Source organism: Hippopotamus amphibius, chromosome 12 (assembly GCF_030028045.1).
Source record: "Hippopotamus amphibius kiboko isolate mHipAmp2 chromosome 12, mHipAmp2.hap2, whole genome shotgun sequence".
Taxonomy (NCBI): Eukaryota; Metazoa; Chordata; class Mammalia; order Artiodactyla; family Hippopotamidae; genus Hippopotamus; species Hippopotamus amphibius.
Genome location: NC_080197.1, coordinates 98,397,525 through 98,424,616, shown reverse-complemented (window position 1 = coordinate 98,424,616; position 27,092 = coordinate 98,397,525). Strand labels below are relative to the sequence as shown.

Below are 27,092 nucleotides of genomic sequence, written 5' to 3'. Positions count from 1 at the left end.
CGCGCGCACACACACACACACACACACACACACACACACTAAGGGGTCCTACAAAAAGGGGCAACAGACAAGCCCACACACTTAGGAATAGCTTCTGGATGAAAAAAATCCGAGAATACAGTCTTCTTTAGGATGGATGGTCTTTCTCAGCTATCTTTTTCCTATTTCCCTTTTCAAAAACTTCTTTCATAGCTGAAAGGCAGTGCTCACTATGCCAAAGTGGCACGCAGCTTCAACTCAGATGGGAATTGTGCCTCTCTGTCACTTTAAAATCCTTTAGCTCTTTCTTGCTCACTCTGTGCAGGATATACTTGTACAGTGTCAGTGCTTCCCCCATCATCAAATTAACGAACTGACTAAAAAGCAAAAACAAAACTACACTGGTGAGCACCCACTATCTTTCTTAAGTGAGTTAGGGGCAAAACAGCGGATGCAAAGGAGAAACCTCTCCCTACATACCGCCCTCCTCCCCCAGTTCAAGGGCAGCTTTCTCACCCCAACAGCCCTCCCCTCTACAGTTGCTGGCCTGACAGAAAACAGAGAAACTTGGGTCTTTCCCAAGGCCTCCCTCCGCCATCTAGTTACTACCGTCTTCAAAAGAGGACGTCAGTGCTAAACTCCTTCCTTGGCTAACCCCCATCAACACTTTTGCCAACATCAAAGGGAGCCAAACATGGATTTTCCAGGCCCATGGCAGTCCCGTAGCATGAAGCCACATCTGTTTCCTAGGGCCACAGAGAGAGGACACGAGGCCATAGCGCTCCCCCACAAGCCACTTTGCTTGGAAAAATCAATAAAGAGCAGTTTGAGGGTTTTTTGTTTGTTTGTTTGTTTTTATAAATTTATTTGTTTATTTTTGGCTGCATTGGGTCATCGTTGCTGTGCAGGGGCTTTCTCTAGTTGTGGTGAGCAGGGGCTTCTCTTGTCATGGAGCACGGGCTCTAGGCACGTGGGCTTCCGTAGTTGTAGCATGTGGGCTCAGTAGCTGCGACTCGCAGGCTCTAGAGTGCAGGCTCAGTAGTTGTGGCACACGGGCTCTGTGGCACGTGGGATCTTCCCGGACCAGGGATCAAATCTGTGTCCCCTGCATTGGCAGGCGGATGCTTAACCACTGCACCACCAGGGAAGTCCCAAGATAAGTTCGAGTTTTGTTAAGAAAAAGGCTGCCGTTCCCAGAAGAAGCAAAAATCCCTTGTGTTACCATCATTTCCCTGTCATCCCAGATGCTGAAAGAACGCTTAAACTCCTTATTCCTCTACTCCCCTCTTTTCCCCAGAGGCTAGAATTTATCCTTTCATGCATCCCTTTGGCACTGTGCTGGGTAATGGGACCATCAGCAGAAGCCTCCAGCATCTCCAGGTGAGTCCTGTGGGATAACACCTTTGTCTGTGAATTGGAGAAGTGGAGCAGATCTTGGTCTCCCTAACACTTGACAGGAACCAAAGAACTGAGGGATTTGGGTCTGATGTCCTTTCAACCAAGCTAGTGTCTGTGGGAGTGCATGTTCCAGGAGCAGCGGGTGGGAGAGAATGCCAGAAAATGCTTGTAATGGGGGTTGAGGAAGTTTGGGGCATCCTGGGAACAGAATATGCTGGCCCAGCCCCGAGCCATCCCCCAGCCCCTCCCACTTCCCGGTTATTAACCAGTTCCAGCTGTGCACAGTCCTGGCCATCGTTTCCCATCTGGCTTCTAGGAACTCCTGACTAATTAAAGGAGTGTGTGTATTGCAGGGGTCCTCTTAAAAACAGAGATTTCCAAGGTAACGGCTTGGCAAGCACTCAATTCCATTCAGCCAGGGAAATTTCCCTCTCTCCTGACTCCCTCAGGGCTCTGAGGGGAAAAACAGGCCAGAGGCTAACACTGCATTTCTCCCACATATCTCTAGATCAAGGGCAGTGTCTAGGCCAGTTTCCAGTTTCAGACCCCAGACTTGCATTTTATATACTAGGATGTCCAGCCCTCCAGGTCACCCCATTTGGGTAAGGGTGCTGTCAGAAGGGGGTGGGTGATGATTTAGAGATTGGCTTCTTCTGGGCTTAGAGACCTGTACCAACCTTTGCCTTCCACCCACAGCCCCACAGCTTCTGGTAGAAAATACTCTCAGAGTCTTGCCTACTTCCTGCTGCTACAGTTTAGTTTAATTAAAAATATTTCTGTACAAACTCTTCTGCCACAATCTGTGGGCAGAGAGGGAAACCAGTTTGCAGGGTGGGAGCAAGCCAGCCAAAGAACCCAGGAGTTCTTTCTCTCAGATTCAAGTTTTCTTTTTGGGGCAGGCAGACTACATGTCCTAACCCTTTACACACATTCCCACATGTCCCCCAGTTAGAGATGACAAATTCAGAGGGAAAAAGAGCTGAGTCAGCCCGACTCAGGGGGTGGGAGCTGGCGGAAGGGGAGCTTGCGATGCCCTTATGGGAACAGTTAGTCATGCAGTCTCGCGCACACGCCTGGCCCGCAGCTCCTGGCTCTAGGGGGTTTGTTTGGGTGCCTGTGGAAACTCTTGGGAGACCACTAGGATCATAGCTTGGGCCTGAGGCTCTGCTGCTTCCTAGCTGTGTGACCCAAAATAACCCGTTAGAGACTCAGTTCCTTTTCTGTAGGAGGTGATAATACCAGCCCACAGGGTTGTTGTGGAGATTTAAATGAGATAAACTATTTGGCGGCTTTTACTGTTTTACTCTGTTCTCTCCCAGGCTCCTTAGTGTCTAGAATGTGGCTCCATCCCCCAGGGACTTCCGAGGCCAGAGTGAGTGCCCATCCTTCACCTTTTATAACAACTACCATCTCTCTCACCCACACAGTAACACGCACTCTCCTAAGCATTCTTCCCCGACTCCTGCTTTTTTTTTTTTTTTTTTTTTTTGCTATATGCGGTGCCCAAGGGGAGGGAGAAATCGCCTGTCACTTTTATCTTACTTTACTCCTTTCCCTTTTCCCACACCCCTCTCAGCTCCTGTCCCTCCCCCACTGTCCTCACTACTTCCTGTCACTTTCTCTTCCAGCCCACCCATAGTCTCCATCCAGGGGCTGAGGCTGGGCTGGCAGAGCTGGAGCTGAACTCTGAGCCACCAACGCTTTCAAGTAAATGCATCGAAATGTTGCTAGTGGTTCTCTTCTGGGTAGAATTTGCTGGTGGTTTTCATTCTCTTCCTTGTTTATTTTGGTATTTTCTAAATTTACTATAATGAGCCATGGATAACTTATTCAGAAAAAAAAAATAGAGAAGACTTTAATCAGAAAAAAAAATATAATTTTCAATTGGCCCATGCCCTATTCTCAAAAGAAGAGGGATTGAAGGATGGAGGGGTGGAAAAGGGGGGCGAGAAGGGCAGGGCTGAGAAAATCCCTGCAGGAGGCTGAACAGAGCTTGTTCCCAAGCCCCCTCATTTCCTGGGGGCATCAGCCTTGATCATGGCCTCAGTCATGACCTCGGTCACTCATCAGTTAGAGGCTCTGTCTTTGCTTGCCTGTCACTGGCCATGTGGGACTTAGTCACTTGATTGTTACCCAGTTGAGTGCTGAGTGGGTCAAGAGGACCAGCATCGTTGAGGGCAGTGATATGAGTCGGGAGGCTCGCCTACTGTCATCCCGGGGTGTGAAGCTTCCCCTGTAGCCTGCCTGCCTGGGGTAGGGAGAAGGACTCAGAACTGGTGTCCTGCTGAGAACATGAGTTCAGTAACCCTTTCCCCCATTCCTATCCCTACTTCCCTATGCATTTGAATGGTCTGTAAATATTGGGTGATGCACAGATGATGGTGGAAACTTCAGTGGCTCCTAACCACTTAGAGAACAAAGCTCTAAGCATCAGCGTGGTGCATGGAAAGAGCATGGGTTAGGAGTCCGCAGAGGGATTTGAATATATGCCAGGCTGTTAGGAGCTCCAAGTCCTTCGTCATTTACCTCTTGGGATCTCCATTTCTTCTCTTCAAAAATGGCCAGAGTAATTCCTCCCTGATATGAGGTGAGTGAGAGTTAAATGAGATAATATATAAAAATCACCTAACACAAAATAGGTTTCTTTTTTTTTCTTTGATTGTTTTCTGGCTACGTTGAGTCTTCATTGCTGCACGCGGGCTTTCTGTAGTTGCAGTGAGCGGGGGCTACTCTTCCTCACGGTGCGTGGGCTTCACATTGCAGTGGCTTCTCTGGTTGCAGAGCACGCAGGCTCAGTAATTGTGGCGCATGGGCTTAGTTGCTCCGCAGCATGTGGGATCTTCCCGGGCCAGGGATCGAATCTGTGTCCCCTGCATTGACAGGTGGATTCTTAACCACTGCGCCACCAGGGAAGTCCACAAAGTAGATTTCTTTAATGTAAGTTTCTCTCTTCTTTGTTAAATAGCATTCAAGACCCTCTCTAAACTGGTTCCCAGGCACTCTCCCACCTAAGTTTGACCAAGATTTTTAAGCACCACCTGGAGCAGTGAGCTAGCCTGGGGTAGGCACAAAACAGACCCTCGGAACCTCTCACTGAGCACAGCTGGCTTTTCTCCTCTCTGCACTTTTATTCAAGACCTGCACTGTCCCTGTTCCTCAGGACTCTTACTCCATCAAACCCGTAGCCAGCCTTCACAGTCCAATTCAAAGCCTGCCTTCTCTGTGAATCTTCGCACAGCCCCATGACCCTCAGGATGGGGCACCTCCTGCCTGGCATCCTGGTTCCCTTCATTTCAGGTATTTGTGTTGGTCTCGCCCTATCTGAAATCTCCTTGCGGGCAGCCTCCAGCCCTTTACTTCTTTTTTTTTTTAAATTAATTAATTACTTAATTTATTTTATTGGCTGTGTTGGGTCTTTTTTGCTGTGCGTGGGCTTTCTTTTAGTTGTGGTGAGTGGGGGCTACTCTTCGTTGTGGTGCGCAGGCTCCTCATTGCCGTGGCTTCTCTTGTTGTGGAGCACGGGCTCTAGGCACATGGGCTTTAGTAGTTGCAGCACATGGCCTCAATAGTTGTGGCTCACGGGCTTAGGTGCTCCCCGACTTGTGGGATCTTCCTGGACCAGGGATCGAACCGTGTCCCCTGCATTGGCAGGCGGATTCTTAACCACCTAGGAAGCCCCAGCCTTTTACTTCTTTGTGTCCTTGTTAACCCCCATCCCCACCCACGCATTCCAGGCTCATTAATGCTTGAAATGATGACTTTTTATTAAAGCAGACACAAGTAGGCTTCAAGAGCATTTGAATTCCCAACTTGGTCTTGGATGCAAAGAAACTGAGATCTCATCCTTCATTCCTTTACCTGAAACCCAAGCACCTAAGAAACTTGCTTCCTGCCTCTTATTTTTATTTTTATTTTTCCTATCCTAGAGCAGACAGGGACACATGAAGGTTGCAGATGAGGGATTTGCTGCCCAAGGGTCCCTGGGGCACAGGAATGTCTAACTTCAGAGGATGGCCATGGTCCCTATCCTTAGTCTCTGCTGATATTCTGCTTCTAATCCCGCCAGGATGCCTGCACCCAGGACAATATGGAAAGTCTTTCTGTCTCCAGCAGAGGACCCTGGGGACTGGGTTGGAGGCTCTCTTGACTTCCACTCTCTGGCAGAGCCGGGGTTAATGGTCAATTGCAACACATCTCTGGGCTGAGTCACCTCCTACTGACACTCCCCCCAATTCCCCTCCCCTGAGGTTTTATAAAGAGGACCAGAGACTAGAGAGTGAAAAGAACTAGAGGGACGAGCCCCCTACCTAGCCCTGCTCACCCAGGCTCCCAGAAATCTCAGGACAGAGGACACAGACAGCCTCTGGGAGTCTTGCTTGGTGGGACCATGAACTGGCAGTGGCTGTGGATGGGCTTCCTACTCCCCATGACAGTCTCCTGCCGGGCCCTGGGGCCTGGAGAGAAGGAGGCAGCAGTGGTGAGTGCCCTGGGAAAGTCAGACCCAGGCTGGGGGAGGGACAGAGGAACTGCTCCACAGTCCCCTCCAAGCCTCCCTTCTGACCTACAATTGCCTGCCCTTCCCTTCCTTCCTCTATTCCATGATCCACTTCTACCCATCTCCACTCCTTCCCCTTATTCCTCCCCTAAGGCGCCTCTCCTTTAGTCTTTCTACATCTGTCTCCTTCTATCCTTATGGGCCATTAGGTCACTTAGAAGCTTCACCCAGAGACTAACCCCTTTTTTATTTTGCTGACCTCTACCCTCATCATAGGATTACTTGCTGCAATATGGGTACCTACAGAAGCCTCTAGAAGGACCTGATGACTTCAGGCCAGAAGATATCATAGAGGCTCTGAGGTGAGAGATGCTAAGGTGCATGCCTTCAGGGTCAAGGTCGCAAGGTCTTCTTTCTCTCTTCTCGTCCCTTCCAGTCCACAGGCCCACCTCTGCCTAACCCATGTCCGCGTTGGGGATTTAGGGAGTGGGCAGTGGGGCCTGGGGTGAGATGGGGGTTCAAAGAAGAGGGCGCAGTCATTGGATCTTCCTAGGCCCTAAGCACGTCTTTGAAGGCTCCATCCCACTTTATACCCCAAACACTAATATTTGGTCACATTCCACATGAGGTATAATTTATATGTAAAACAATGAGTTGAGTTGAGTTGGAGCTGAGTTGTTGACATGCTGTTGCCTTTTATAGACATTTAATACAGCATTTATTTATTTCTATTTTGAAGTTTTCATATGTTGGATCTAATGGGTAGTTTTTCTTTCTGCTCTCGGCTATGTTCCCAGTCCCTTGAAAAGCCACAGTACCTGCAGTGTCTGATGGATGGAATTGCCCCAGAGCAGGCTGGGCTGAGAGGGGCGGGTCCAGCCAGGAGGGGAGAAAGCAGAGGGAGGACAGGCCCTCAGGTGGGAGCAGTGGTGGGAGAGTCTCCAGAGCAGGAGGCAAGACACTTATCCAGAGTGGGAGGTTAGAAATTGCAGTAGAGGAAGAAGGCAACACCAGAGGGCACTTTACTCAAATAAGAGCATGAACACAGGAGGTGAGGCTGGAGTATTGGCTTTACACAGAACAGAAGAGGAAGTCCCAATTATGAAGACTGGATCCCGGAGTGATCCCATCAGCGTCAGAGATTTTGTGCCACTCTCAGCCACCACGTTGGGCAGCAAGGGGCCAAGGAGCTATTCCCAGGCCCCAGTCATTCCACATGCCCCTGCCCTGCTGGATCCATCCCTCTCCCTCTTTCCAGAGCTTTTCAGGAAGCATCTGAGCTGCCAGTCTCAGGTCGGCTGGATGACGCCACGAGGGCCCGTATGAGGCAGCCCCGTTGTGGCCTAGAGGACCCCTTCAACCAGAAGACCCTGAAATACCTGCTGCTGGGTGAGGACTGAGCCTGGGAAGGGGAGAGAGAGGCGGGGTGCCAGGGCTCTGGAGCGCAGGTGGCACTGGGACAGCCTGGACCAGCTCAGTGTTGAAGGGATGGCCACCTGGCAATTAACTCATCATTGCTTGCCTGAAGAGGTTGTGCCCAGGCTCAGGGGAGCTCTCCAGAGCTGGCAAAGGTATCTGTGCTTCTAATCTATTTTCTGGTCCAATTAACCAGGTCGCTGGAGAAAGAAGCACCTGACCTACCGCATCTTGAACCTGCCCTCCACCCTCCCATCCTACACAGCCCGGGCAGCCTTGCTTCAAGCCTTCCAGTACTGGAGCAATGTGGCTCCCTTGACCTTCAAGGAGGTGAAGGCTGGCTGGGCTGATATCCGCCTCTCCTTCCATGGCCGCCAAAGCCCGTACTGCTCCAATAGCTTTGATGGGCCCGGTAGGCACCAGCTCTCGGCTCTCACTTCACAGACCTCTGTTCCCTTGAGTCAGTGACTCTGGAACCTTAATATCTGGCCACCCCCATGCTCAACTGCACCCTACACTCTCTAATCACCTTCTAACATTCCCTTGGGGAGCAGCATGTCACCTCCCTGGGGCCTTACCAAGCATCGTCTTTGAAGCATATGCCTTCTTCCTTGGTTTAAGTTCCTCTGCTCAAGGCACACCTCAGAGAGGACTGGGCCAGAGATGACATAGTGGCTGGGAGGTGAAGGGACAGAGGGATGAACATCCTTGAGAGAACGGGGTGATGACAGGGGAATCTGAAAGGAGTGAGAGGTATCCAGGAAACAGTGAATATACATGGGGGAATTTTAAGGGAATGGAGTAACTGGAGTTTCTAACAGGTAGGGGATGCTCCACCCTAGGAGACTCTGACCTCCTTCCTGTCCACCTCTGCCTTTGTCCAGGGCGGGTCCTGGCCCATGCTGACATCCCAGAGCTGGGCAGCGTGCACTTTGATGAAGATGAGCTCTGGACTGAGGGGACCTACCGGGGGGTGAACCTGCGCATCATTGCAGCCCACGAACTGGGCCATGCCCTGGGGCTTGGGCACTCCCGATACACCCAGGCCCTCATGGCCCCTGTCTACGCTGGCTACCGACCCCGCTTCAAGCTGCACCCGGATGATGTGGCCGGGATCCAGGCTCTCTATGGTCAGTCCTTTCCCTTGGTGATCATGAGGGCCAGTCTGAGCAGTATTTCTTCAGGCATGAAGAGACAAGTCTAGTCTTCATGGAGGGAAGTGGCTTGGCTTCTTTCTCTTCCTCCTGCCCAGTTATTCACGCTTCTTCATTTTCAGAAGCTGTTTTTCTTTTCTTTCTTTCTTTTTTTTTGGCCACAATGTGTGGTTTGTGGCATCTCAGTTCCTCAGCCAGGGATTGAACCCAGGCCACAGCAGTGAAAGCCCTGAATCCCAACCACTAGACCACCAGGGAACTCCCAGGAACTGTTTTTCTGACACTCCCAGGTCTAATCTTCCTTGTAGACCTCTCTCGCCTCACACCCAGTCTAGGGGATGAAGAATGAACATTCCAGCAACCCCCCTTCTCCCTTTCTAGTGCCTCTCAAAACTAAAACATGTCTCTTGCTGGTATCAATATGATCTTTCCTCCCACCAAAGAAAGCTCTCTAGGTTTACCTTTTCCTCTCTATGGGACCTCTGAGCTGAACTTACAGTAGAAGAGTGGGGAGGCCAGTGCTCGAAGTTCTCTCCCTGAGCAGCACTATGTTACCTTGCAGGCAAGAAAAGCCCAGAGGTAGAGGATGAGGAAGAAGGGACGGCACTCCCCACTGTACCCCTAGTGCCTACAGAACCCAGTCCCATGCCAGATCCCTGCAGTGGTGAACTGGATGCCATGATGCTGGGTAAGACCCTCCCCCTCCAGGCTGTAGGCAGGCAGTGGGGTGACCTGCTGACCTTGAGACCTGGACAAATGGGAGTGACACGGGACCTCAGCGTGAGAAATGGCAGTTAGACACCAGGCAGGGGTTAGTGGTCATGGAAGGAGGCATGGGGAGGGAGGATTCAGAGCCAAATTAAAGGTGGGCCAGGCTGGCATTCACCTCTGTTGCCACCCTGAGGGCCACTAAACACATCTGGAAATACAGCAGGAGAAAACAGTCTTAACTAGAATGCATATTAGAAAGGGTGTTACAGCTGCCTGGAAGTACAACGTGGAAGCCACTTGGACTAGAAGGTGAGGTCCCCAAGGGGGGAGCAGCTATCTGCAGGGCTTTTGTTTTGTTGAGTGGGCCAGGTCGGATTTGCTGTGAAGAACAAAGGAGAGGCTGAAGACTGGGTCCTCCTTCTCTGCGTTTAACCCTCTCCTTGAATTAAAGTTGAATGAATTTTTGAGGAAGCAGCCTGTGGGAGGAGAGCAAGTGATCAGCCTGCCAGAGATACCGTCAAGTCTTTATTTGACGCTTGTCTTTTTGACTTGCTGACACGCCTACGCTTTCAGGGCCCCGAGGGAAGACCTATGCCTTCAAGGGAAACTACGTGTGGACCGTGACAGATTCAGGGCTGGGTCCCTTGTTCCAAGTGTCTGCCCTTTGGGAGGGGCTCCCAGGAAACCTGGATGCTGCAGTCTACTCTCCTCGGACACAATGGATTCACTTCTTTAAGGGTAAGGGAACTAGTTTACAGTGTGTTACCTGAGGCGGGCGTATGATCAGAGAAGCCATAAAAGAAGGGAGGGATGAGAGGTTTCTGAGCATGTGGATTGGAGGAAATGAAAGCTATCACCTGGGGACAGAGGTGACTTGTTCTTTCCTTACTTGCTCTCAGGAGACAAGGTGTGGCGCTACATTAATTTCAAGATGTCTCCTGGCTTCCCCAAGAAGCTGAACCGGGTAGAACCCAACCTGGATGCTGCTCTCTATTGGCCTCTCAACAAAAAGGTGTTCCTTTTTAAGGTATAAATGTCAAAGCAAGGGCAAATCCCTTCTTAGGAGGGGTGGGCTACCTCACACGGAGAAGCAAATACTTGCTCTTGAAGGGAGTTCTTCTGCAGCTGCGCCGGGCTGAGGGTAGACCTCTGGGGGTCCCTAAGCTCTCTCCTCATCCTCTTCTTCTCCCTGCCCACCCCACACCTAGGGCTCTGGATACTGGCAGTGGGACGAGCTGGCCCAAACTGACTTCAGCCGCTACCCCAAACCAACCAAGGAGTTGTTTACAGGCGTGCCAGACCAGCCCTCAGCTGCAATCAGTTGGCGGGATGGCCGTGTCTATTTCTTCAAGGGCAAACAGTACTGGCGCCTCAATCGGCAGCTTCTAGTAGAGAAAGGCTATCCCAGAGATATCGCCTACAACTGGATGCACTGTCATCCCCAGACCCCAGACACCACTCCATCAGATGGGGACACCACTTCCTCAGCCACAGGCACCGATCACTCAGCCGCAGGAGCAAGCCTGGATACCACTTCCTTGGGCATAGATATCACCTTGAATACTGACCACTCACCCGGAGATACGATCTTGGACATTACCCACTCAGCCACAGCCTCCACCACCCTTTCATTCCCTGGTAATGTCACCCTCCCAGAGGCCTAAGACCTCCGTCAATGTCTGCTGCAGCATGAGCGTGAACCATGGACCTCAGGCCTCGAAATACCCCAGTCCAGCCACCACTCCTCTGTATTCTTTCCCTCTTGGGCAGTGACTCTCTAACTCAGCCCCCAACTCCATCCATTTCTTCCCCATCCTAGATAGCACTTCCAACTGTGTCATCTACTCTCTGGAAGACACTGGTAGAGGAAAGGCATCCATCAGGCCTTATAGCTGACAGGAGGCCACAGCTGGGAATGTCTGGGTCCTGTTCTTCCTAGATAAAGTGCAAGAAAACAGCATGGCCAGTAAAATGAGCAATGGCTTTGGAATCCTTGAGAATCGCATTTACTTGCTCATGACTTCAGGCAAGTTAACTAACCTGTTAAGCCTCAGATTTCCCATCTGCGAAATAAGGTTAATACCAATCCTGCAGGGTTGTTGCATTAAATGAAATACTATATGTGAAGTGCCTGGCACATTTGTGCTTAATAAAGGTTAACTTCAAGTTCATAAGAGAGGACTGAACAGCTCTTCCTCTGGCTGTGTGTGTGCAGCTCCTATGGTAGTCAAGTCTGATAAGGTACCCTCATCAGATCTTTAAGGGTAAGAGGACTTGTCAGTATGGCTCACCCTTTGTTTTGGGATGCAAAGAAAGAAAAGAGCAGCAACAGTAGAGGCTGGACGCCTTGGTTCAGTGAATGCCACTTTATTCACATGCTCCCATGGTCTTCCTCCCTCCCATCATAACCTTTCTGCCGGGGAGAGGGACATATCTTTCTTCATGCTGTCTGGGGAACCAGGGAACAGACCTTGGGCAAGAGAATCAGGGGGAGTGGAGAGTTAGAATGGGTTAGTGGTTGGGACAACGTTCTGGTTAAGGAGATTAGTGTCACCTATAATGAAAGGCAGAGAAAGCACTCGTCTCCCACGCAGCCCTGAAGACCAGGCTCCTTTGGACAAAGGGCAAGACTCTGACATGTGGGCCAATGTTCTCTCCTTGGAGCAAGAAGCCAGCTTTGGGGGAAGGTGGGTGCTGAGCCAGGCACTGCCCTGTGGCCTTCCCCCCATTAAGAAGAAGGGAAAGGGAAGCACCATGGAGGACAGTACCCCCAACTGAGGTAGGAGAAGGCGGCTTGAGCCTACGGGGTCCAGAAGGAAAGGCTAACCAGGATCCCAACTGCTCCCTAATGAGGGACCTGGGGATTAGGGATCCTGGGCCTCCTCTGTTGCCCTTCTCCCCATCAAAAAGCTGTCAAGTGCTTTTGGAGGCTTTCTGATTTTCCACAGGTCCTACAAAAATAAAACCCCTTATTTTACCATCGTGAGGCACACTGAGGTGGGTATATAGAAGGCTATTGGGTAGTGGCCCTCCTTGGTTTGGTTTGGAGGGAATTAGGGAGTCAGTTACTTTAGGGACCAGGCACCTCTATTATTGGACAGAGGTAGGTACTCACACTTCCATTCCTCTCCCTTCCCCATAAGATTCCTCTCTATCTGTCCCTGAAACATATCCCTACAGGGCTGGTCTGGGTTGGAGCAGAGATTCCATCCCCAAGTCCAAAAGGTGGGGAAGTTTGTGTGTGGATCCTGTGGGCTCAGGCCCTTGCTAGGGTTGAGGGCATCGGTGGAGGTTTAGGCTCAGGTCTGGGTGGAACCAGAAGGTGTGGTGAGGGGTACAGTGGAACCACAGTCAGAATCCAGGTCCAGGATGGTGTGGGGGGCTGTGGTCTGGGTGCCTGGTCCCAGCTGGCGCTCTCGAAGGCTCTGGAGATAACTCTGGAGGGGCACAGGGCAGACAGGGCAGAAAAAACGGCCTGGGTCAGAGCCCCCCTCCCACCCTGATCACCCCCATATGCCCTCTGAGCACCCCTCCCCTGTCACTCACTGGAGCCAGACTGTCCGCAGGGCTCCGGGTGCTGGGGGGGAGCTGGCGTCGGTAGCTGCCCTCACAGAGCCCCACCCCAGGGGAGGTCCGGTGCCACTTGGCCTCTTGCTGACGGATTCGAAGGAGTTGGAGATGCCTTCGCTGGTGGCTCAAGACCACTGCTGGGGAAGGGGCAATACAGACTCAAGGAGGCCTCTTGAGACCCTGAAACCCACCCCCCAAAACATTCATGCCCTAGAGAAACCCATTCAATCTCCCTGTTACATTTCTCTCAAACCTAATTTCCCCCCCAGTTATTCTAAAGAAACTTTTCATTGGAATCCTCCTACCCTTTCCTTCTGGACTTCCCTGAGATCTTCCTTTCCTTCCATAACAGTCCCCGATAACTCTTCCCTGCTCCCCGCCTGACAATTTCTCTTCCCGTTCTCTCCCAGACCTTTGGCTCCTCTCACTTCCTTCAGTGCCCCGCCCCATGCGCCTTAGACACCTCTGCCTTTTGCCCTTAAGTGTATTGTCCCCCTTCCCCTCCTCAAGTCTGAGAACCAGGGACAAGAGAAGGCACAGGTTGGCTGCTTTCTGTACCATGGCAGTAACTCACCATTGGTGTGGCCTCCATGGTCCTCATCCATGAGCTTCCACTGGGCCAGGGCCCCCAGGGCCCCCAGGGCTGGCCAGGTCCCCAGCAAGACCCAGCTATACCAGCAGAGAGGAGGCAAGGCTGGAAGTGCCTGCAAGCGTTGGCCCAGCCGACTGCCCAGTGCCAGCCCCTCTAGGAAGTAGTCGGCACAGGCCACCAGCACCGCAGCACCCAGCAGGGCTGTGCCCAAAACTGTGAAGGGACGTGGCCACCGAAGAGTGAGCAGGGCCCCCAGCAGTGCCAGCCCCACCAGCCCCCCAGCCGGCACCCAGGCTGAAGGTGGCTGGTAGATGGGCTCGGTGCCCAGCAGGACCCCGGCGCCCAGGGTTAGGCCTAGCAGGAGACCAGTCAGGAAGAGCCCGACGCTGCGAACCAGCATGGTGACCAGGCCGCAGAGGAGTCCGATGCCTAGCGCAATGCCCGCGCTCACCTCCAGGCTCAGCTGTGTCTCTAGCACGCGCTCCTTGTGGCACAGCAGGAAGATCACCAGGGCTCCTGACAGCAGGCCGGAGAGAAACATCACTGCCTTGAAGCAGCGGTAGCCTGGGAAGGGAGGCAGGAGGCACTAAGAGGCAGGAAGGGGGGGTCTACAGGGATGGCTCTGATGAATGAGAAGGGAGAGGAGTGGCTAACCAGAGGAGCAGAAGACAGGAGCAGCACACCTAGGGGCCTCAAGGCCAAGGGCAGAAAGGGATCATCTGGGGAGGGGAGGGACTTTTCAGGAACTGGGAGGGAATGGGAGGGCAAATCAGGAGGTAGGACAGACGCACTGAGGGGAATCAGCACAGAAAAAACTGTCGTTCTTCCAGGGATAGTAGATGAGAAGAAATCAATGCAGGCTAATTCAGGTTACCGGGGAAGGGTAGAGAAGCCTTAAGCATAGAGGGTAGTTTGGGAATGGAATTCTGAGGTAGGAGGCAAAGGGAGGGCAAGTGATAGTCGCCAGGGGTCAGAGCTGGAGGGCATGGGCATGGTGGATGGAAGAAGAGCTGGCAAGAGCAGCATCGCCACGCTGAAGGTAGGCGTCCCCTGACAGAGGAGTAGAGGTGGCTCAGGAGCAAAGGAGAAAGTTGGTGTCATCCTTGAGGGTGACAGTCTTGGGCAGCTGCCCCCCAGAACCCTGCCCTGCCCTCACCGAAGCAGCAGTAGATGATTCCAAAGCAGCAGCAAAGAGCGCACACCAGGGCGGGTGCCAATTCAGGATTGTCCTGGGGTTCCAAGACACATCTTGGGTCTGGAGGCTCTGGGAGTTGTTGATTAAAGGGCCTGGGGTCAGACGTCATGGCGAGGGGCAGCAAGGCTTCCTCCATGGCCGAAGAGAAGGTGGTCACAGCGGGGGAGGTCCGTGTCAGCTCCTCTCATCCATCCATGAATGTCTTGAGGGGGCTGGGAAACCTGCAAGGGGGTAGGGGACAGGAACTCAGGTGCCCATGAATCTTGAGGCCTCTGTACCTCTATTTCTTTTGAAGAAAGGCCAATTTCAGGACGGAGCTTAGCCCTGCTGGGGTAACTGAAGAAACCTATAGGACCGGATTGAGGGGAGCCAGCTCTCTGTTTATCACCCTCTGAAACAAGGACATTAAGTAGAACTTCAAATCTTATAAAGGTAATGAGTCTTTGCCCCCTGGCTTTTCAGGGTGGGGTGGGAGGGGCAGGAAGTCCTCAGTCTGTGAAGGGAGGGGCCCAGGGGTACTAGTGGGATTGGGGGCTAAGACTCAGCAGCTTGTTCCAGCCGAAAAGAAAGTTTGCCCCATTTGCAGCGGGGACTCAAAATTATCCCACTGGGCTGGGAAGAATGGAGTTAATAGAGAGGGGAGAAGGAGAAGAAAGAGGAGAGAATGAGTCATGGTGGGGGTCTCCCAACAGCTGCTCCAACCTCAGAGAAGGAAGAGGGGGAAAAATCAGACACCAAAAGAGTCTGGGACAAGGAATCAAGTAGAGACCGTCACCCACACGTGGTCAAAGTTTTGAAGCCTTGGCTTCAGGTGGAGAAGGAGTTATTGGGGGAAGGGACATCCAGCCACAGTCCAACTCCCACGACCCCTCAGGGACTAAGCAGGCACCTTGCCCACAGACATCTCACATCCTGGTAGCATGTTGCCCCTCCCCTCAGGACACTGGTGGGACTTTTCTACTTCTCCCTTTCCCCCGGGGTGTCAGGGCTGCCACTGGGATCTGAACTCAGTTCCTGAAAGGAGAACACCAAGGAGGACCTGGCGCTGGGGGCACTATGGGAGTCGGGTAGGGTGGGTGCAAGCACTTCCCTTCAGCTGTCTTCTTCTGGACATCAAGGTCTCAACAGGCAGGAGAGTTGGCGTGGGGAATCCCTGGGGCTCCTCTCCTCAAACCGCTTGGAAGTCTGGGGACTCTAAACAAGGAGAGGCTGGGGAGGAGGTGTTAACTACTCACCACCCTGTCAGGGCTGAGGAGAGGAGGGGGTAGATGTGCTTCCCTAGACCCCCAGCTGCATCCCTGCCCAGAGTCCTAGGCGTCCCGGCGGCTGTCGGGCCGTGTGCACCCCCTGGGCCACTCTGTTCGTTGCGCCCTAAACTCTTGCAAGTCGTAGCCCAAGCCCTGTGAGCTAAAAGCAACCAGTTTGGGGGGGGGTGGGGGTGGAGGAAGGGGACAGGGTGTGTGTGTGGGGTGGGGGGGTGACATCACGGGGCGGGACCCTCCAACTCTTTTCACTGTGTGTGGGGGGACCCAGTTTGCCTACTGCTCTAGGCTGGGATCAGAGACCCCCCCCATCCATAGCAGGGAAGGGTCTTGGGGGAACCGCAAGAGGTTTGGGGAAAGGTCTCTGAATACTTAGGTGCTGACGCAACAACTAGAAGCTTTCAAAACCCCTACTGGTGTCCATGCGTCCCCCTACTCTGGCTTGGTTTCTTCCACTTCCCAGAGAATTGGAGTATTGTCTCCTGGAGAACTTGGTGGTCGGGATCGGGGACCCCAGGAAGGGGCTCTTACTGCTCTGGGGGCGCCGACGAGGGGTTCATGGGTAGAAAAACTCGCAGAGCAAAGACGGGGCCTGGAAGGGGGACTGACGGAGAGGCGTGTGCAGAGGAGGGGACCGACAGAGAGGGTACCCACGCCGGGTGTCAGTGGGGGCGGGGGCGCTTGTCAACGCCGACCGAGCAGCTCGGTATGCAGACGAGATGCAAAGCAGCGCGCCGATGAGCGCAGTGTGTTTAGGCTCTGCGCTCGGGTGCGGAGGCAAGCGGAGCCACGCTCCCAGTCCTTCTGTCCCGCTTCGTGGTCACGGGGCCTGAGAGCTGCACCCCGAGGGGAGGATCCGAGCCGTGGGAGCTACGGTTATACGGGGCAGTGCGCCAGCTGGGCCAGGCGCTGGGGGGGGGGGGGGGGGGGGGGCGAGCGCTGCTGGGAAAGAAGGGGCAGCGTAGGAGGGCCAGGGCGGGGGCAGGCCCGGGGCGTCCTCCCCTCCGCTCCACCCCCGCACGATACAAAAGGGCCTCTGTCCCCGTTACAGCAAGGGATCCGTGCGGTGGCTCCCCTACGCTGCCTGGTTTTGTCTGCAAGGGAAACAGACTGGTTCGGTGGCTTTCCTCTGTCTCCCGGTCTCGGCACAAGAATACGGCCAGAGGAACCTTGAGACTCTGCCCCCAATCCGCAGACACCGCTGCAGCGTCCACTTGCTTTGCTTCCAGCGGAGCAGCCTTCGGGAATCCCATTTCAGCACACGGAGGGCGGCGGCAGAGAGCCCTTTAAAAGGCGGGGCCGGTGCTTCCCCAGGCCCGCCTCCACGGGTTGGACTCTGCGCTTGCTGGACTGGCTCGCGCCCCCGCCAACCGCCGTTACTTTTCCTTCCCGTGTCTTCCCTGGTGACCCCGGAAGTGGAAATAGGCGCAGGTCGGCGGCCGCGGCGGGGACGGAAGGCGGAAGCAGAGCGTGAACGGGAGGCGGAGCCGGGGGAGCTGCTCTCGTAGCTCCCCCTGGCCCTCGGCCCAGCTGCTCGAGGGGGAGGAGTTACCGCCGCTCTTCGGTACGTTACCTTGGTCCCCTCTCCCCAGGCCGAGGGTTTGTGGGTTGTCCCTGTCAGGGGCAGCCCCAAGCTCCGCCTGCAGGTTTTCCTTAAGGGCTGTACGGTCCCCACCCTTTTCTGGGAGCCTGCGGCCCCCTTTCCGGTCGTCTTTTCCTTTCTCCCAAGAGTGACCCCAGGACCACACCCTTTATGGTACCTCCCTTTTCCCCTGATTCAGGATTATAGTTTTCTGGGGAAAGGAAAAAATAAGGGATTTGGAGGAGGGGGGAGGGAGCAGGGTTGTCGTTAATGTAGTATTGGCTTTATTGCTGGGGTAGTGAATGCCCTAAAAGAACTCGGGAAAACAAGGGAAGTGGGCGCATTCACTATATACCCAATGTAAGATTATTTAATCTCTCTCTTGGTCCCATCTTTGATCATCCCCACCTTGATCCCTTTGTTACAGGCATCAGAATTTACCATGATGGCTGTGACCTAAAATCCTCAGGAAGCCCTGGGGTCATGGCCCAGAAGCACCCCGGAGAAGGAGGCTTGTGTGGAGCCCACCACAGTGGTGGTGCCTCCCTCAGGACTTTAGAACCTTCTGTGGACTCTGAAATACTTTCATTCTCAGGACTCAGGGACTCAGCTGGGCCTGCTGCTAATGGTACCCGCTGCCTCACAGAGCACTCTAGTCCTAAGTACACACAGCCCCCAAATCCAGCCCACTGGTCGGATCCAAGCCATGGCCCCCCAAGGGGTCCAGGACCCCCTAGGGATGGAGAGGACCCTGATCAGAGTGAGGCATCTTCAGAAGAGTCAGGAGTGGACCAGGAACTCTCAAGAGAGAATGAGGCTGGGTACCAGGAGGATGGGAACCCTTCTTTTCTTTCCATTCCATCTGCTTGTAACTGCCAGGGAACCCCTGGAATCCCTGAAGGGCCTTACTCTGAGGGAGGAGATAGCCCTTCGAGCAACTTTTGCCACCATTGTACCTCTCCAGCTTTGGGGGAAGATGAAGAGTTGGAAGAGGAATATGATGAGGAGGAACCTCTTAAGTTTCCCAGTGATTTTTCACGTGTGCCCAGTGGAAAGAAACCTGCACCCCGGAGACAACGGCACCGTGTTCCAGCCAAGGAGGATACTCGGGAGGGTGGACGCAGAGATCCCAGATCCCCTGGTCGACATCGGCTGGGTCGGAAACGGAGTCAGGCAGATAAGCGCAGAGGACTGGGATTGTGGGGAGCAGAGGAATTGTGTCAGCTTGGACAGGCAGGCTTCTGGTGGCTGATCGAACTACTGGTATTAGTGGGGGAGTATGTGGAAACTTGTGGCCATCTCATCTATGCATGCAGGCAGCTGAAAGGCAGTGATCTGGACCTTTTCCGTGTCTGGGTGGGAGTCTGGGCAGGGCGGCTGGGGGGCTGGGCCCAGGTGATGGTCCAATTTCTGAGCCAGGGGTTTTGCTATGGGGCAGGGCTGTTCACCCGTTTTCTTAGGCTTCTGGGTGCTTTGCTACTCCTGGCTCTGGCCCTTTTGTTGGGCTGTCTACAGCTGGGCTGGCGGTTTCTGGTAGGACTGAGTGACCGGTTAGGCTGGAGGAGTAAAGCCACCTGGCTCTTCTCTTGGCTGGCTTCTCCCACCTGGCAGCGATGCCTGATTCTGCTGAGAGATAGCAGGCCGTGGCAGCAGCTGGTAAGAATAGTTCAGTGGGGTTGGCTGGAGTTACCTTGGGTCAAGCAGAGGACCAATCGACAGGGGAATGCACCTGTAGCTAGTGGTCGCTACTGCCAGCCTGAAGAGGAAGTGGCTCGACTCTTGACCATGGCTGGGGTTCCTGAGGATGAACTAAACCCTTTTCATGTGTTGGGGGTTGAAGCCACAGCATCAGATGTTGAACTGAAGAAGGCCTATAGGCAGCTGGCAGTGATGGTGAGTACCCTTCCCCTCTCTTTCCAGCTCTTTGTTCCCATATTTTATTTTCTATTACAATTTTTGGGAGAGTGGAATAAAGGGAAGGCAGAGTAGAAAGTCAACTTGAAGATGAAGAGTATCTTTAATTCTTAGGAAAGAGTCATGAAGACTTTTCCCCCTTTACTATGACTTTCCCTTAAAGTTTTTTGTCATGAGCTTCTTTTTCTTAATGAAAATCAGTGAACCTCATGTATTAGACATGTTGGACTCACCCTGGAATATCCAGGTGAAATCCCTCTAAGTAGGGTGAAGAGACTTAGAAAGCCTGTCAGTTCCTCTCTCCTGAACAAATGAAAGTTTTTCTGAACACGGGGAAATCCAACTATCTGTCCCAGTGAGGCAAATGTGGACAGTGTGGGAAGGCTCAGGGAGTACATGTGATTATTCCAGAACCACGTGAAAGAAAACAAGCTATTTCGAGACCAACAACCCCGAGTGGGAAAGGGAAGGAGAATGGGACATAAATCTTGAAGAGGCATGTACATCAGTATCTCATACATGAAAATATAGTTGCTTTTATTGGTAAGGGGGTATAAGTGGAAGTTGTGACTTATCATATGCTTAAGGGAACTGATTTAATACAAGCATGCAAATTGCTTTTAGAAGTAGATATTCGGTTGCTATTTTTAGATATGATTGTTACTGCTGTTTCTGTACAAGTAAAACTATTAGGAATATAAGTAATGTGTGTAAATTGCATTGGAGGCCTATCTGAGTGTATGGAACTTGACTGGTAAAATATGACAGTGTGCAAATTATCTCAACGGTTGCATGACACTAAAGAGGAATGGGCAACCAAAGTTTCCACTAACCATTCAAGGCACAATAAAGTACTAGGGCTGTATCTTAGAGAGGACTGAACTAGTTTGGTGGGAAATGTATGCCCCTTAGTGGATGGCCTGAGATATTCTGAGAGTGGGGAACAGTGTTCGTACTCAAATTGTTACTAATGGTAGAGCTCTTTTCTTACCTTCATTTCTTTTAGCAGACATCCTTTCTTGGGGAGTATCATTCAAAAATTCTCATTTTCAACTTACTTTCTTGGGGTAGAGATATATAGTAAAGTTCCCTGATCCTCAGTAGACCTGTGCCACAATCCAAAGTTCTCCCCTTTGTTCTGGGCCAGAGTATCTGTGGGCTTCTTTTTGTTTGGCCGTGCCACACAGCATGTGGGACATTAGCACCCTGACCAGGGATCGAACCTGCGCTCCTTTCACTGAAAGCGCAATCTTAACCACTGGACCGCCAGGTAAGTCCCTGTGGGCTTCTTTTATACAACCTCTCACTGCCCTTATTAGGCCCTAAAGTGCCCATTACCCACATTCTATAAGCTTGGGAATGTGAGATTTAACAGCATTCTGTTTATTTGGCCTCAGTCAACAGACTGGCTTTATCTCTGTGATTGGTGAATGGGAATGGGAACAATCAGGAAGCTGTAGGAAGTGAGGGTATTATATGTTTTGGAGAAAAGGCTGAAAAGTGGATAAAAAGCCTGTGAGGATCATGGTATATTATCAATATCTCACTCTTGGGACAGAAAGGCAAACTATTGTAGGAAGTTTTGAGTAGATATGAGAATTTCCTAGTTAGAAAATAGAGTTTGAGGATTGTTGGAACTCTAACTTTATGACTGACAATAAAGTTAAAATATGAGGGTTTAGTATGTGTGTGCCAGGTACAGTGACCAACCATCCCTGTTTGCCTAGGACGTGAAAGTTTCCTGAGACATGACGTTTCAGTGCTGAAACTGGGACAGTCCCGGGCATACTGGGATGGTGGCTCCCCACAGTGCCAGATTCAGTGCCATACGCTTCATGTGTATTCTCAACAATCCATGACGGATAAAATATACTAGGTCATATAGCTAATAAGCTACAGAGCTGGGACTTAAACCCAGATCTGTCTGCACACCAGAGCGATTAACCATTAAGCTATATTGACTCTTCAAAAGGGTGGTGAAGGAGAATCCTTTGATATGACGTTATTTTGACCCAGGTTGGGGAGAGGGTTGGAATGGATATGTGATGAAATGTGTTTTGGTAGGTTCATCCTGACAAAAATCATCATCCCCGGGCTGAGGAGGCCTTCAAGGTTTTGCGGGCAGCTTGGGACATTGTCAGCAACCCTGAAAGACGGAAGGAATATGAAATGTAAGTTGGAGCTAGAAAATTGTCAGGTGGGGTAAATGAGTAATCTTCAGTAGCAGAGATCCCTGGACTTGTGGATGAAGGCTCTCTCAGGCAGAGAGAACGGAGGTGGCTTGTCTAGCTGGCCAGGGGCCTCAAGAGGCCAATAGATCTGTCTCCCTTTGTCCCTCACTCAATACCCTCTGACTTACAAAGCCTTTTTTCTCTCAGGAAGCGAATGGCAGAGAACGAGCTGAGCCGGTCAGTGAATGAGTTTCTGTCCAAGCTGCAGGATGACCTCAAAGAGGCAATGAATACTATGATGTGCAGCCGATGCCAGGGAAAGCACAGGTATGATTTAAACAGGACAGGAGTGGGACTGCCACAGGTTAGGGATTGGATAGCTAAAAACCTTCCTTGTATTATTGGTAGTTGCAGGATCCAGATGCTAAGTAAAAAGACCCTGAGGTTTCTACTTTTGCCATATTGTCAAGAGATTGAGGATTTGAATTAGCAAGAAGAAAAGATAATATTTCTAGCTTTAAGATAGAAGGTTGAGGGCAGGGTGAACATGGGCATATGTAACAACTGAGTGGAGATAATTTTAGGTGTTTGTCAGTAATGATGAGATGTCAGTAATAGAGACTACAGCAATGTTCTAGGTAAGATTGACAGATTATTAAGGAACCGTCCTTTTGTTGGATTGCAGGAGGTTTGAAATGGACCGGGAACCTAAGAGTGCCAGATACTGTGCTGAGTGTAATAGGTTGCATCCTGCTGAGGAAGGAGACTTTTGGGCAGAGTCAAGCATGTTGGGCCTCAAGATCACCTACTTTGCACTCATGGATGGAAAGGTGTATGATATCACAGGTATACGTCTGTCCTCTGGAAGTATGGGCTCATAATATCCTCAGAACTGTGATATTTTGGCTAATTATCTCTCATGCTTGCAGAGTGGGCTGGATGCCAGCGTGTGGGAATCTCCCCAGATACCCACAGAGTCCCCTATCACATCTCATTTGGTTCGCGGATGCCAGGCACCAGTGGGCGGCAGAGGTAGGTGGTATTTCTCTCAATAACCTATCCACTATTCTAAGTTCTGAACACAATTTCAAATGACATGCCATTTAGGACATGTAGATGTCTTACCCTTCAAGAAGTTTGGGAACTGACTCAGTATATCTTTTAACATAGGTATAAATAGGTAACATAGGTAACTATTTGACTCCAATATCTCTTGCCTTATCATGTCTTCCGTTTTCCTCTCAGAGCTACCCCAGATGCCCCTCCTGCTGACCTTCAGGATTTCTTGAGCCGGATCTTTCAAGTACCCCCAGGCCAGATGTCCAATGGGAACTTCTTTGCAGCTCCTCAGCCGGGCCCTGGGCCTACTGCAGCCTCCAAGCCCAACAGCACAGTACCCAAGGGAGAAGCCAAACCGAAGCGGCGGAAGAAAGTGAGGAGGCCCTTCCAACGTTGACACCCCCTCTTTCCTCAAATCAATGTCAGGGAGTCAAAAGGGCTGTGTACAGCACCAGATGGAGTTTGATTTGTTTATTTTTAAATATTTAAAAAAAGGGAAAATTTTAAGCTCAAATTGGTCACTCAGTGCTTAAAGGAAGCCCTGGAACCACTCTCCCTCCTCCACCAGCACCCAGGAACTGAATCTTGTCTTCTGACAATACCAAAGAAATAGGGGGTGGCTAGAACAAAGAACCTAGGGCCTGGACCTGGGCTGGATGATACCTCCCATGGTAGTGTGGGAACTGGGTATTTCCCTGGGGTCTGTATGCCTTTGTCTTGTCTGTTGCTTCTACAGCAGATGACAGTTCCCCCCCCTCTTTTTAAACGTGTCTATCTTAATTTCTTGACCCATTTCAGGAGGGAGCACCCTCTTTTGCCCCATCATACTAGTAAAAAGAAGGAACAAGAAAGCATGTAACCCTAATTATAGGAGAAGCAGTTCGGAGAGTGGGAACTCTCAGCTTGTGGGTAATCACCCAACTTCATGCTTGTTGCTGCAGGGATGGCCACAACTAATAATTTTTAAAAAACAGATTCATGCCCTCTGCCCTTGGGTGAGGGGGAGGATAAAGGGGCTCCCAGCAGCCCCCTTACCATCCAAGGGTTTGTATTTTTTTAAGTTTGTTCATATTTGTATGTACATATCTATTTAAAGCCAGGGGATTATCTTTCTATAAATACGTAACTGGCAACCTGTATCTTCCCTCTCTTCTTTGCCCATATAGCGGGAGTCCTTTTTCTCCCTTGAGACTCTTTTCCCTCCTAAGTGTTAGCTGAGAGTGAAGGGCACCTCCTACAGGACCAAGGGAAAGGGGATTAAAAAAAAAATACCTTAGAGAAATTTTGTAGTTCTGTAAGTAAAGTCATTGTTGCATCTTTCTTCCCTAGCCTTTTGAAGACAATTCCCTACCCTTCCTGCTGACCAAACTGTAGCCATGTCTGAAAAAAATTATATTTATTATAAGGAAAATACACAGTAAAATAGAGCTGGAAGGTGGTGGGAATGGATGATATGGAAAAACTTAATCAAAAAGCTGCCCCAAAATGGCTTCCTGCTGTGGAGAGTGATTTGCCCCTTACCTCACCTGTCTTTCCTGATTCAAAGAAACCTACTCCTAGCAGGGCTGGGCCCAGGGAACCCCATTTTCCAATGAAAATTTGGGAAAGTTTGAGTTTCCAGTGGGAGTTTGGGAAAGGTTGTACAGTTCTCAGGCTTTCAAGATATAGAAGACAATATAGGAAAAGGAGGGATGTTCCAGCCCTTTGTTCCAGCATCCCCAGCCCCATCCTTCAGTATCTGTTGATGCCAAAGAGACGAACCCCATGGAACTGCGGCAGCTTGGGCAGCAGTACACTAAGCAGTGAGGCTGTGTTGATGAGGAAGTGAGCTGCATCATACTTGGTGTAGAAGCTGGCCAGGAGGTAGCTGGGGAGAGAAGAAATCAGTTGATTGAAGTTGGCCTTCCCTGTCCATATTCAGGTCTTTTCAGTGACTTTCTCTTCTACTTTAAATGACCAGTTTTACTGCATGCAGTCCTAGAATATCTGAAAATATTCCACCTGTATTAACAATATTTACTTTGGGGTTGGGGAGATAATTAGCACCTTTAACTAGAGATTTATAACTTAGTGTTCTTTTTCAATTGTTAATGACAGGTGGCAAATGACAGCTGAAGCAGTTTCAGCCTGTATGACTGTTAGATCCTCTTTGCTTCCACTTCTCACAGGTTTCCATCAGTTCTGCCTTTATTTATTTACTTCTTTTGGAAGTGTAAAGTAATTTGTTTTACTTGGTGTTTTATCTTTTCTCAGTCCCTTCTCCATTCCTTTACCACTAGGGAAGCAGCAAGTAATGCTTGATTACTGTCTTCTACTTTTTTACTGTTCTCTCTAGATGTAGACCTAGTGTATCATATCTCTATAGGGTCTAAGTGAGTAGAAGTCTGCTTTTTTAAAGATTCCCTGTCGACCTTTGTACCTGGCTTTTGAAGCATCTCCCATATCTCCCCCTGGACTCACAGTACAATGGGAGAGATGCTGAGGAATTTTCGGGAAGAGGTAAATTGGAGCCCGTAGTCCATCTGTTCCCAGTGTGTCAGTAGACGAGCCTTTCCTTGGTCAGGGGTCTCAAAGGGTGTCCCTTTCACTGTATGTAGGAAGACATACATAGCCTGGGAGGAGGGAAGGGGGCAGTGTGAGGGGGGCAGAAAGTAGTCCTTCAGCCCAAGAAGTATGCTAAGACCCCAAAAGGAAGACAAATCTCCAAATAATTGGTGACTGTATTTTGGTTTTGATTGGGAAAAGCCTGGGGTGGGTAAAAGGGCATGGTTTAGTGCTCACCAAATTATGGATGACGTTGGTCAAGGTCCAGACGACAGGAATGCTTAAGAAGGGGATGCTGAGTAGAACCACATGCAGCAGTCCTACCAAGATGATGTAGGCCAGCCAGATGCCCCGGCTATTCATCACTCGCGTGTTGGGGTTTACTTCGCTGTGTGCCACCCCCACATTCATCCTACCACAATGGGGGATCAGGCAGGAGTCCAACTTAATTTCCTCTCAACCCTTCTGTGAGTCTGTTCCTCCAAGTTGTCACCTGAATAGCCCAAATCCCCCAAACACTATTGGGAATGAAAGAACTTCTCCATCATGCACAAATGAAAAACTGAAGACTTGGGGAAAAAATTGAGACGGCAAGAAGAGTCCCCTCTACATCTTAGAGACATATTATGGTAATCTTCTGATCCTTACGCTTGAACTGTAACTTGAAGGAGTAAGCATAGGCTTGACGCACTTCAAGGAGCAAGGGAAACAGAAGCATCTCACTTTACTTTCCTGAAGAAGTTAAGGAACCATGAAGACATTGCGTACACCCAAAATTCCAGAAGAGGGTCATGGGAAACAAGGAACCACTAAGGAGGGATGAGGGGGTAAAGCTACCTTTTCTAATCTGTTCTAGTAACCAGCTTCCCCACTGGGGCTCGCCCGTTTGTCTCTCATCTCCTTGGCATGTAAGCAAGCAGCATCTTAATTCTTGCTCTCGAGTGTGGGGTGCTGCAAGAATGTGCCCAGGGCTTCTGCACTGAACTAGCAAGGGACGTGAGGTGAGTGTCTCGAGAGATGGAGCCCTAGTCCCGACTCCAGGGCGGCACTGATCATCTGAACTTGGCCCTTTTAAAATCGTGCTCGCCCTAAAGTTGATGACGCCTGGTTAGGAAGCAACTCTGGCCCGCCCTCTACCTAAAATTCCCTAAAACCTAGTATTGAATCTGCCCCTTGCTCCTCCCAGGCTCCCTCTCTCCTTCATCGGCTTCCCTCAGGGCTTGTCTTCACTCCTTTCTCGGTCTGTTGTTCGCCGCCACTCCACACCCCCCTCCCCTCCCTTTCGCCTCTCACCATTTTTCCTTACTACCCCTTCTCAGTCTCCTGTAACCCTACCTGCCACCTTCGGAAGCCCGTCCGGCTCGGGGCGCGGCGCCCACCTCTACACCTGCGGTCTCCAGGAAGCAGCCGCCCCGGCCCCTCTGCGCTCTCCCTATTGGTGGAGCACAGTCAGCGCCGCCACCACCCATTGGCTAGCGGTTCGCCACGGGGACGCACAATTGGTTCCCATTTCCGTCATTCGGAAGGTGCCGAACCCGCCCTTCTCCAGGTCCCACTTTTTGAGAGAGGCGGGGAAAGCCGCCGGGAGGAGTGAGGGCCGACGCCAGCTACTGACTAATAGAAAGAGTTGATGGTAGGAGGCGGGAGTAAGAGCCACAGCGATTGGTCGGCCGTGGCTGTCGGCGCCGAGGCGGGAGCTCCCGGAGGCGGAGGCGGAGGCGGAGGCGGAGGCGGAGGCAGCGGGTGGGGGCCAGGCGGAGCGGAGGAGCAACAAGATGGCGACGGAGACGGTGGAGCTCCATAAGCTGAAGGTACCGTGAGGAGGGGAGGGCCGAGTCGGACTTTTCCGGAGACTAAATTCTGTCGGCTGGATTGCGCCTTCTCCTTGCAGGCTTTTCCACTCCGTTTTTCGGCTCCCGCCGTAGTTCTGTTCTTTTGTGCCTCTCTTCTTCCCCACTACGCCTTCCTGAATTTCCCATTTCTCTTCAGGGTTTTACTGTCTTCCCTTGTTATTCATCTCCAGTGTAGTGTCGTCCGTCACTTTCCCACC

The 27,092-nt window shown here is 51.4% G+C and overlaps 5 protein-coding genes across 22 annotated transcripts in view; 3 read left to right on the top strand and 2 right to left on the bottom strand.

Moving 5' to 3' along the window:
* Positions 1-5,647: 5,647 nt before the first annotated feature.
* MMP19 (matrix metallopeptidase 19) lies at positions 5,648-11,324 on the top strand. Its single transcript, XM_057702359.1, has 9 exons — positions 5,648-5,854; positions 6,149-6,234; positions 7,131-7,261; positions 7,485-7,700; positions 8,173-8,418; positions 9,005-9,130; positions 9,727-9,891; positions 10,053-10,180; positions 10,362-11,324. The coding sequence occupies exons 1-9, from the start codon at positions 5,765-5,767 to the stop codon at positions 10,815-10,817; spliced, it is 1,644 nt and encodes a 547-aa protein (XP_057558342.1). The 5' UTR covers positions 5,648-5,764; the 3' UTR covers positions 10,818-11,324.
* A 184-nt stretch (positions 11,325-11,508) lies between these two features.
* LOC130834139 (transmembrane protein 198-like) lies at positions 11,509-17,161 on the bottom strand. 9 transcript variants are annotated; one of them, XM_057704205.1, is made up of 5 exons: positions 16,304-17,161; positions 14,472-15,719; positions 13,298-13,879; positions 12,700-12,860; positions 11,509-12,590 (listed from the first exon to the last, which is right to left on the bottom strand). In XM_057704205.1, the coding sequence occupies exons 2-5, from the start codon at positions 14,644-14,646 to the stop codon at positions 12,453-12,455; spliced, it is 1,056 nt and encodes a 351-aa protein (XP_057560188.1). In that variant the 5' UTR covers positions 14,647-15,719; positions 16,304-17,161; the 3' UTR covers positions 11,509-12,452. The 9 variants fall into 9 exon arrangements, with proteins under 9 accessions (XP_057560188.1, XP_057560196.1, XP_057560197.1 ...); XM_057704213.1 differs by having other exon boundaries at positions 12,700-12,857; XM_057704214.1 differs by having other exon boundaries at positions 13,298-13,831.
* On the top strand, positions 17,140-23,631 carry DNAJC14 (DnaJ heat shock protein family (Hsp40) member C14). The gene is made up of 7 exons (XM_057704204.1): positions 17,140-17,336; positions 17,782-19,247; positions 21,333-21,439; positions 21,647-21,766; positions 22,125-22,285; positions 22,369-22,471; positions 22,685-23,631. Exons 2-7 carry the CDS (start codon positions 17,838-17,840, stop codon positions 22,893-22,895), a joined length of 2,112 nt encoding a protein of 703 aa, XP_057560187.1. The 5' UTR covers positions 17,140-17,336; positions 17,782-17,837; the 3' UTR covers positions 22,896-23,631.
* A 248-nt stretch (positions 23,632-23,879) lies between these two features.
* On the bottom strand, positions 23,880-26,463 carry ORMDL2 (ORMDL sphingolipid biosynthesis regulator 2). 4 transcript variants are annotated; one of them, XM_057704220.1, is made up of 4 exons: positions 26,378-26,463; positions 25,280-25,535; positions 24,959-25,110; positions 23,880-24,365 (listed from the first exon to the last, which is right to left on the bottom strand). In XM_057704220.1, the coding sequence occupies exons 2-4, from the start codon at positions 25,451-25,453 to the stop codon at positions 24,230-24,232; spliced, it is 462 nt and encodes a 153-aa protein (XP_057560203.1). In that variant the 5' UTR covers positions 25,454-25,535; positions 26,378-26,463; the 3' UTR covers positions 23,880-24,229. The 4 variants fall into 4 exon arrangements, with proteins under 4 accessions (XP_057560203.1, XP_057560204.1, XP_057560205.1 ...); XM_057704221.1 differs by having other exon boundaries at positions 25,280-25,454; XM_057704222.1 differs by having other exon boundaries at positions 25,280-25,560; positions 26,378-26,460.
* A 46-nt stretch (positions 26,464-26,509) lies between these two features.
* Positions 26,510-27,092, top strand: part of SARNP (SAP domain containing ribonucleoprotein) — a 48,478-nt gene continuing 47,895 nt past the window's right edge. For 3 of the 7 annotated variants that reach the window (XR_009048570.1, XR_009048571.1, XM_057704217.1), the window contains exon 1: positions 26,511-26,853. Coding sequence is in view for 4 of the 7 variants with exons in the window: in XM_057704217.1 (XP_057560200.1) it covers positions 26,818-26,853 (36 nt within the window). In the remaining 3 variants the exon portion in view is untranslated. Of the gene's footprint in view, positions 26,854-27,092 lie in introns of all 7 variants that reach the window. The other 4 variants (XR_009048572.1, XM_057704218.1, XM_057704215.1 and 1 more) reach the window with 3 other exon arrangements.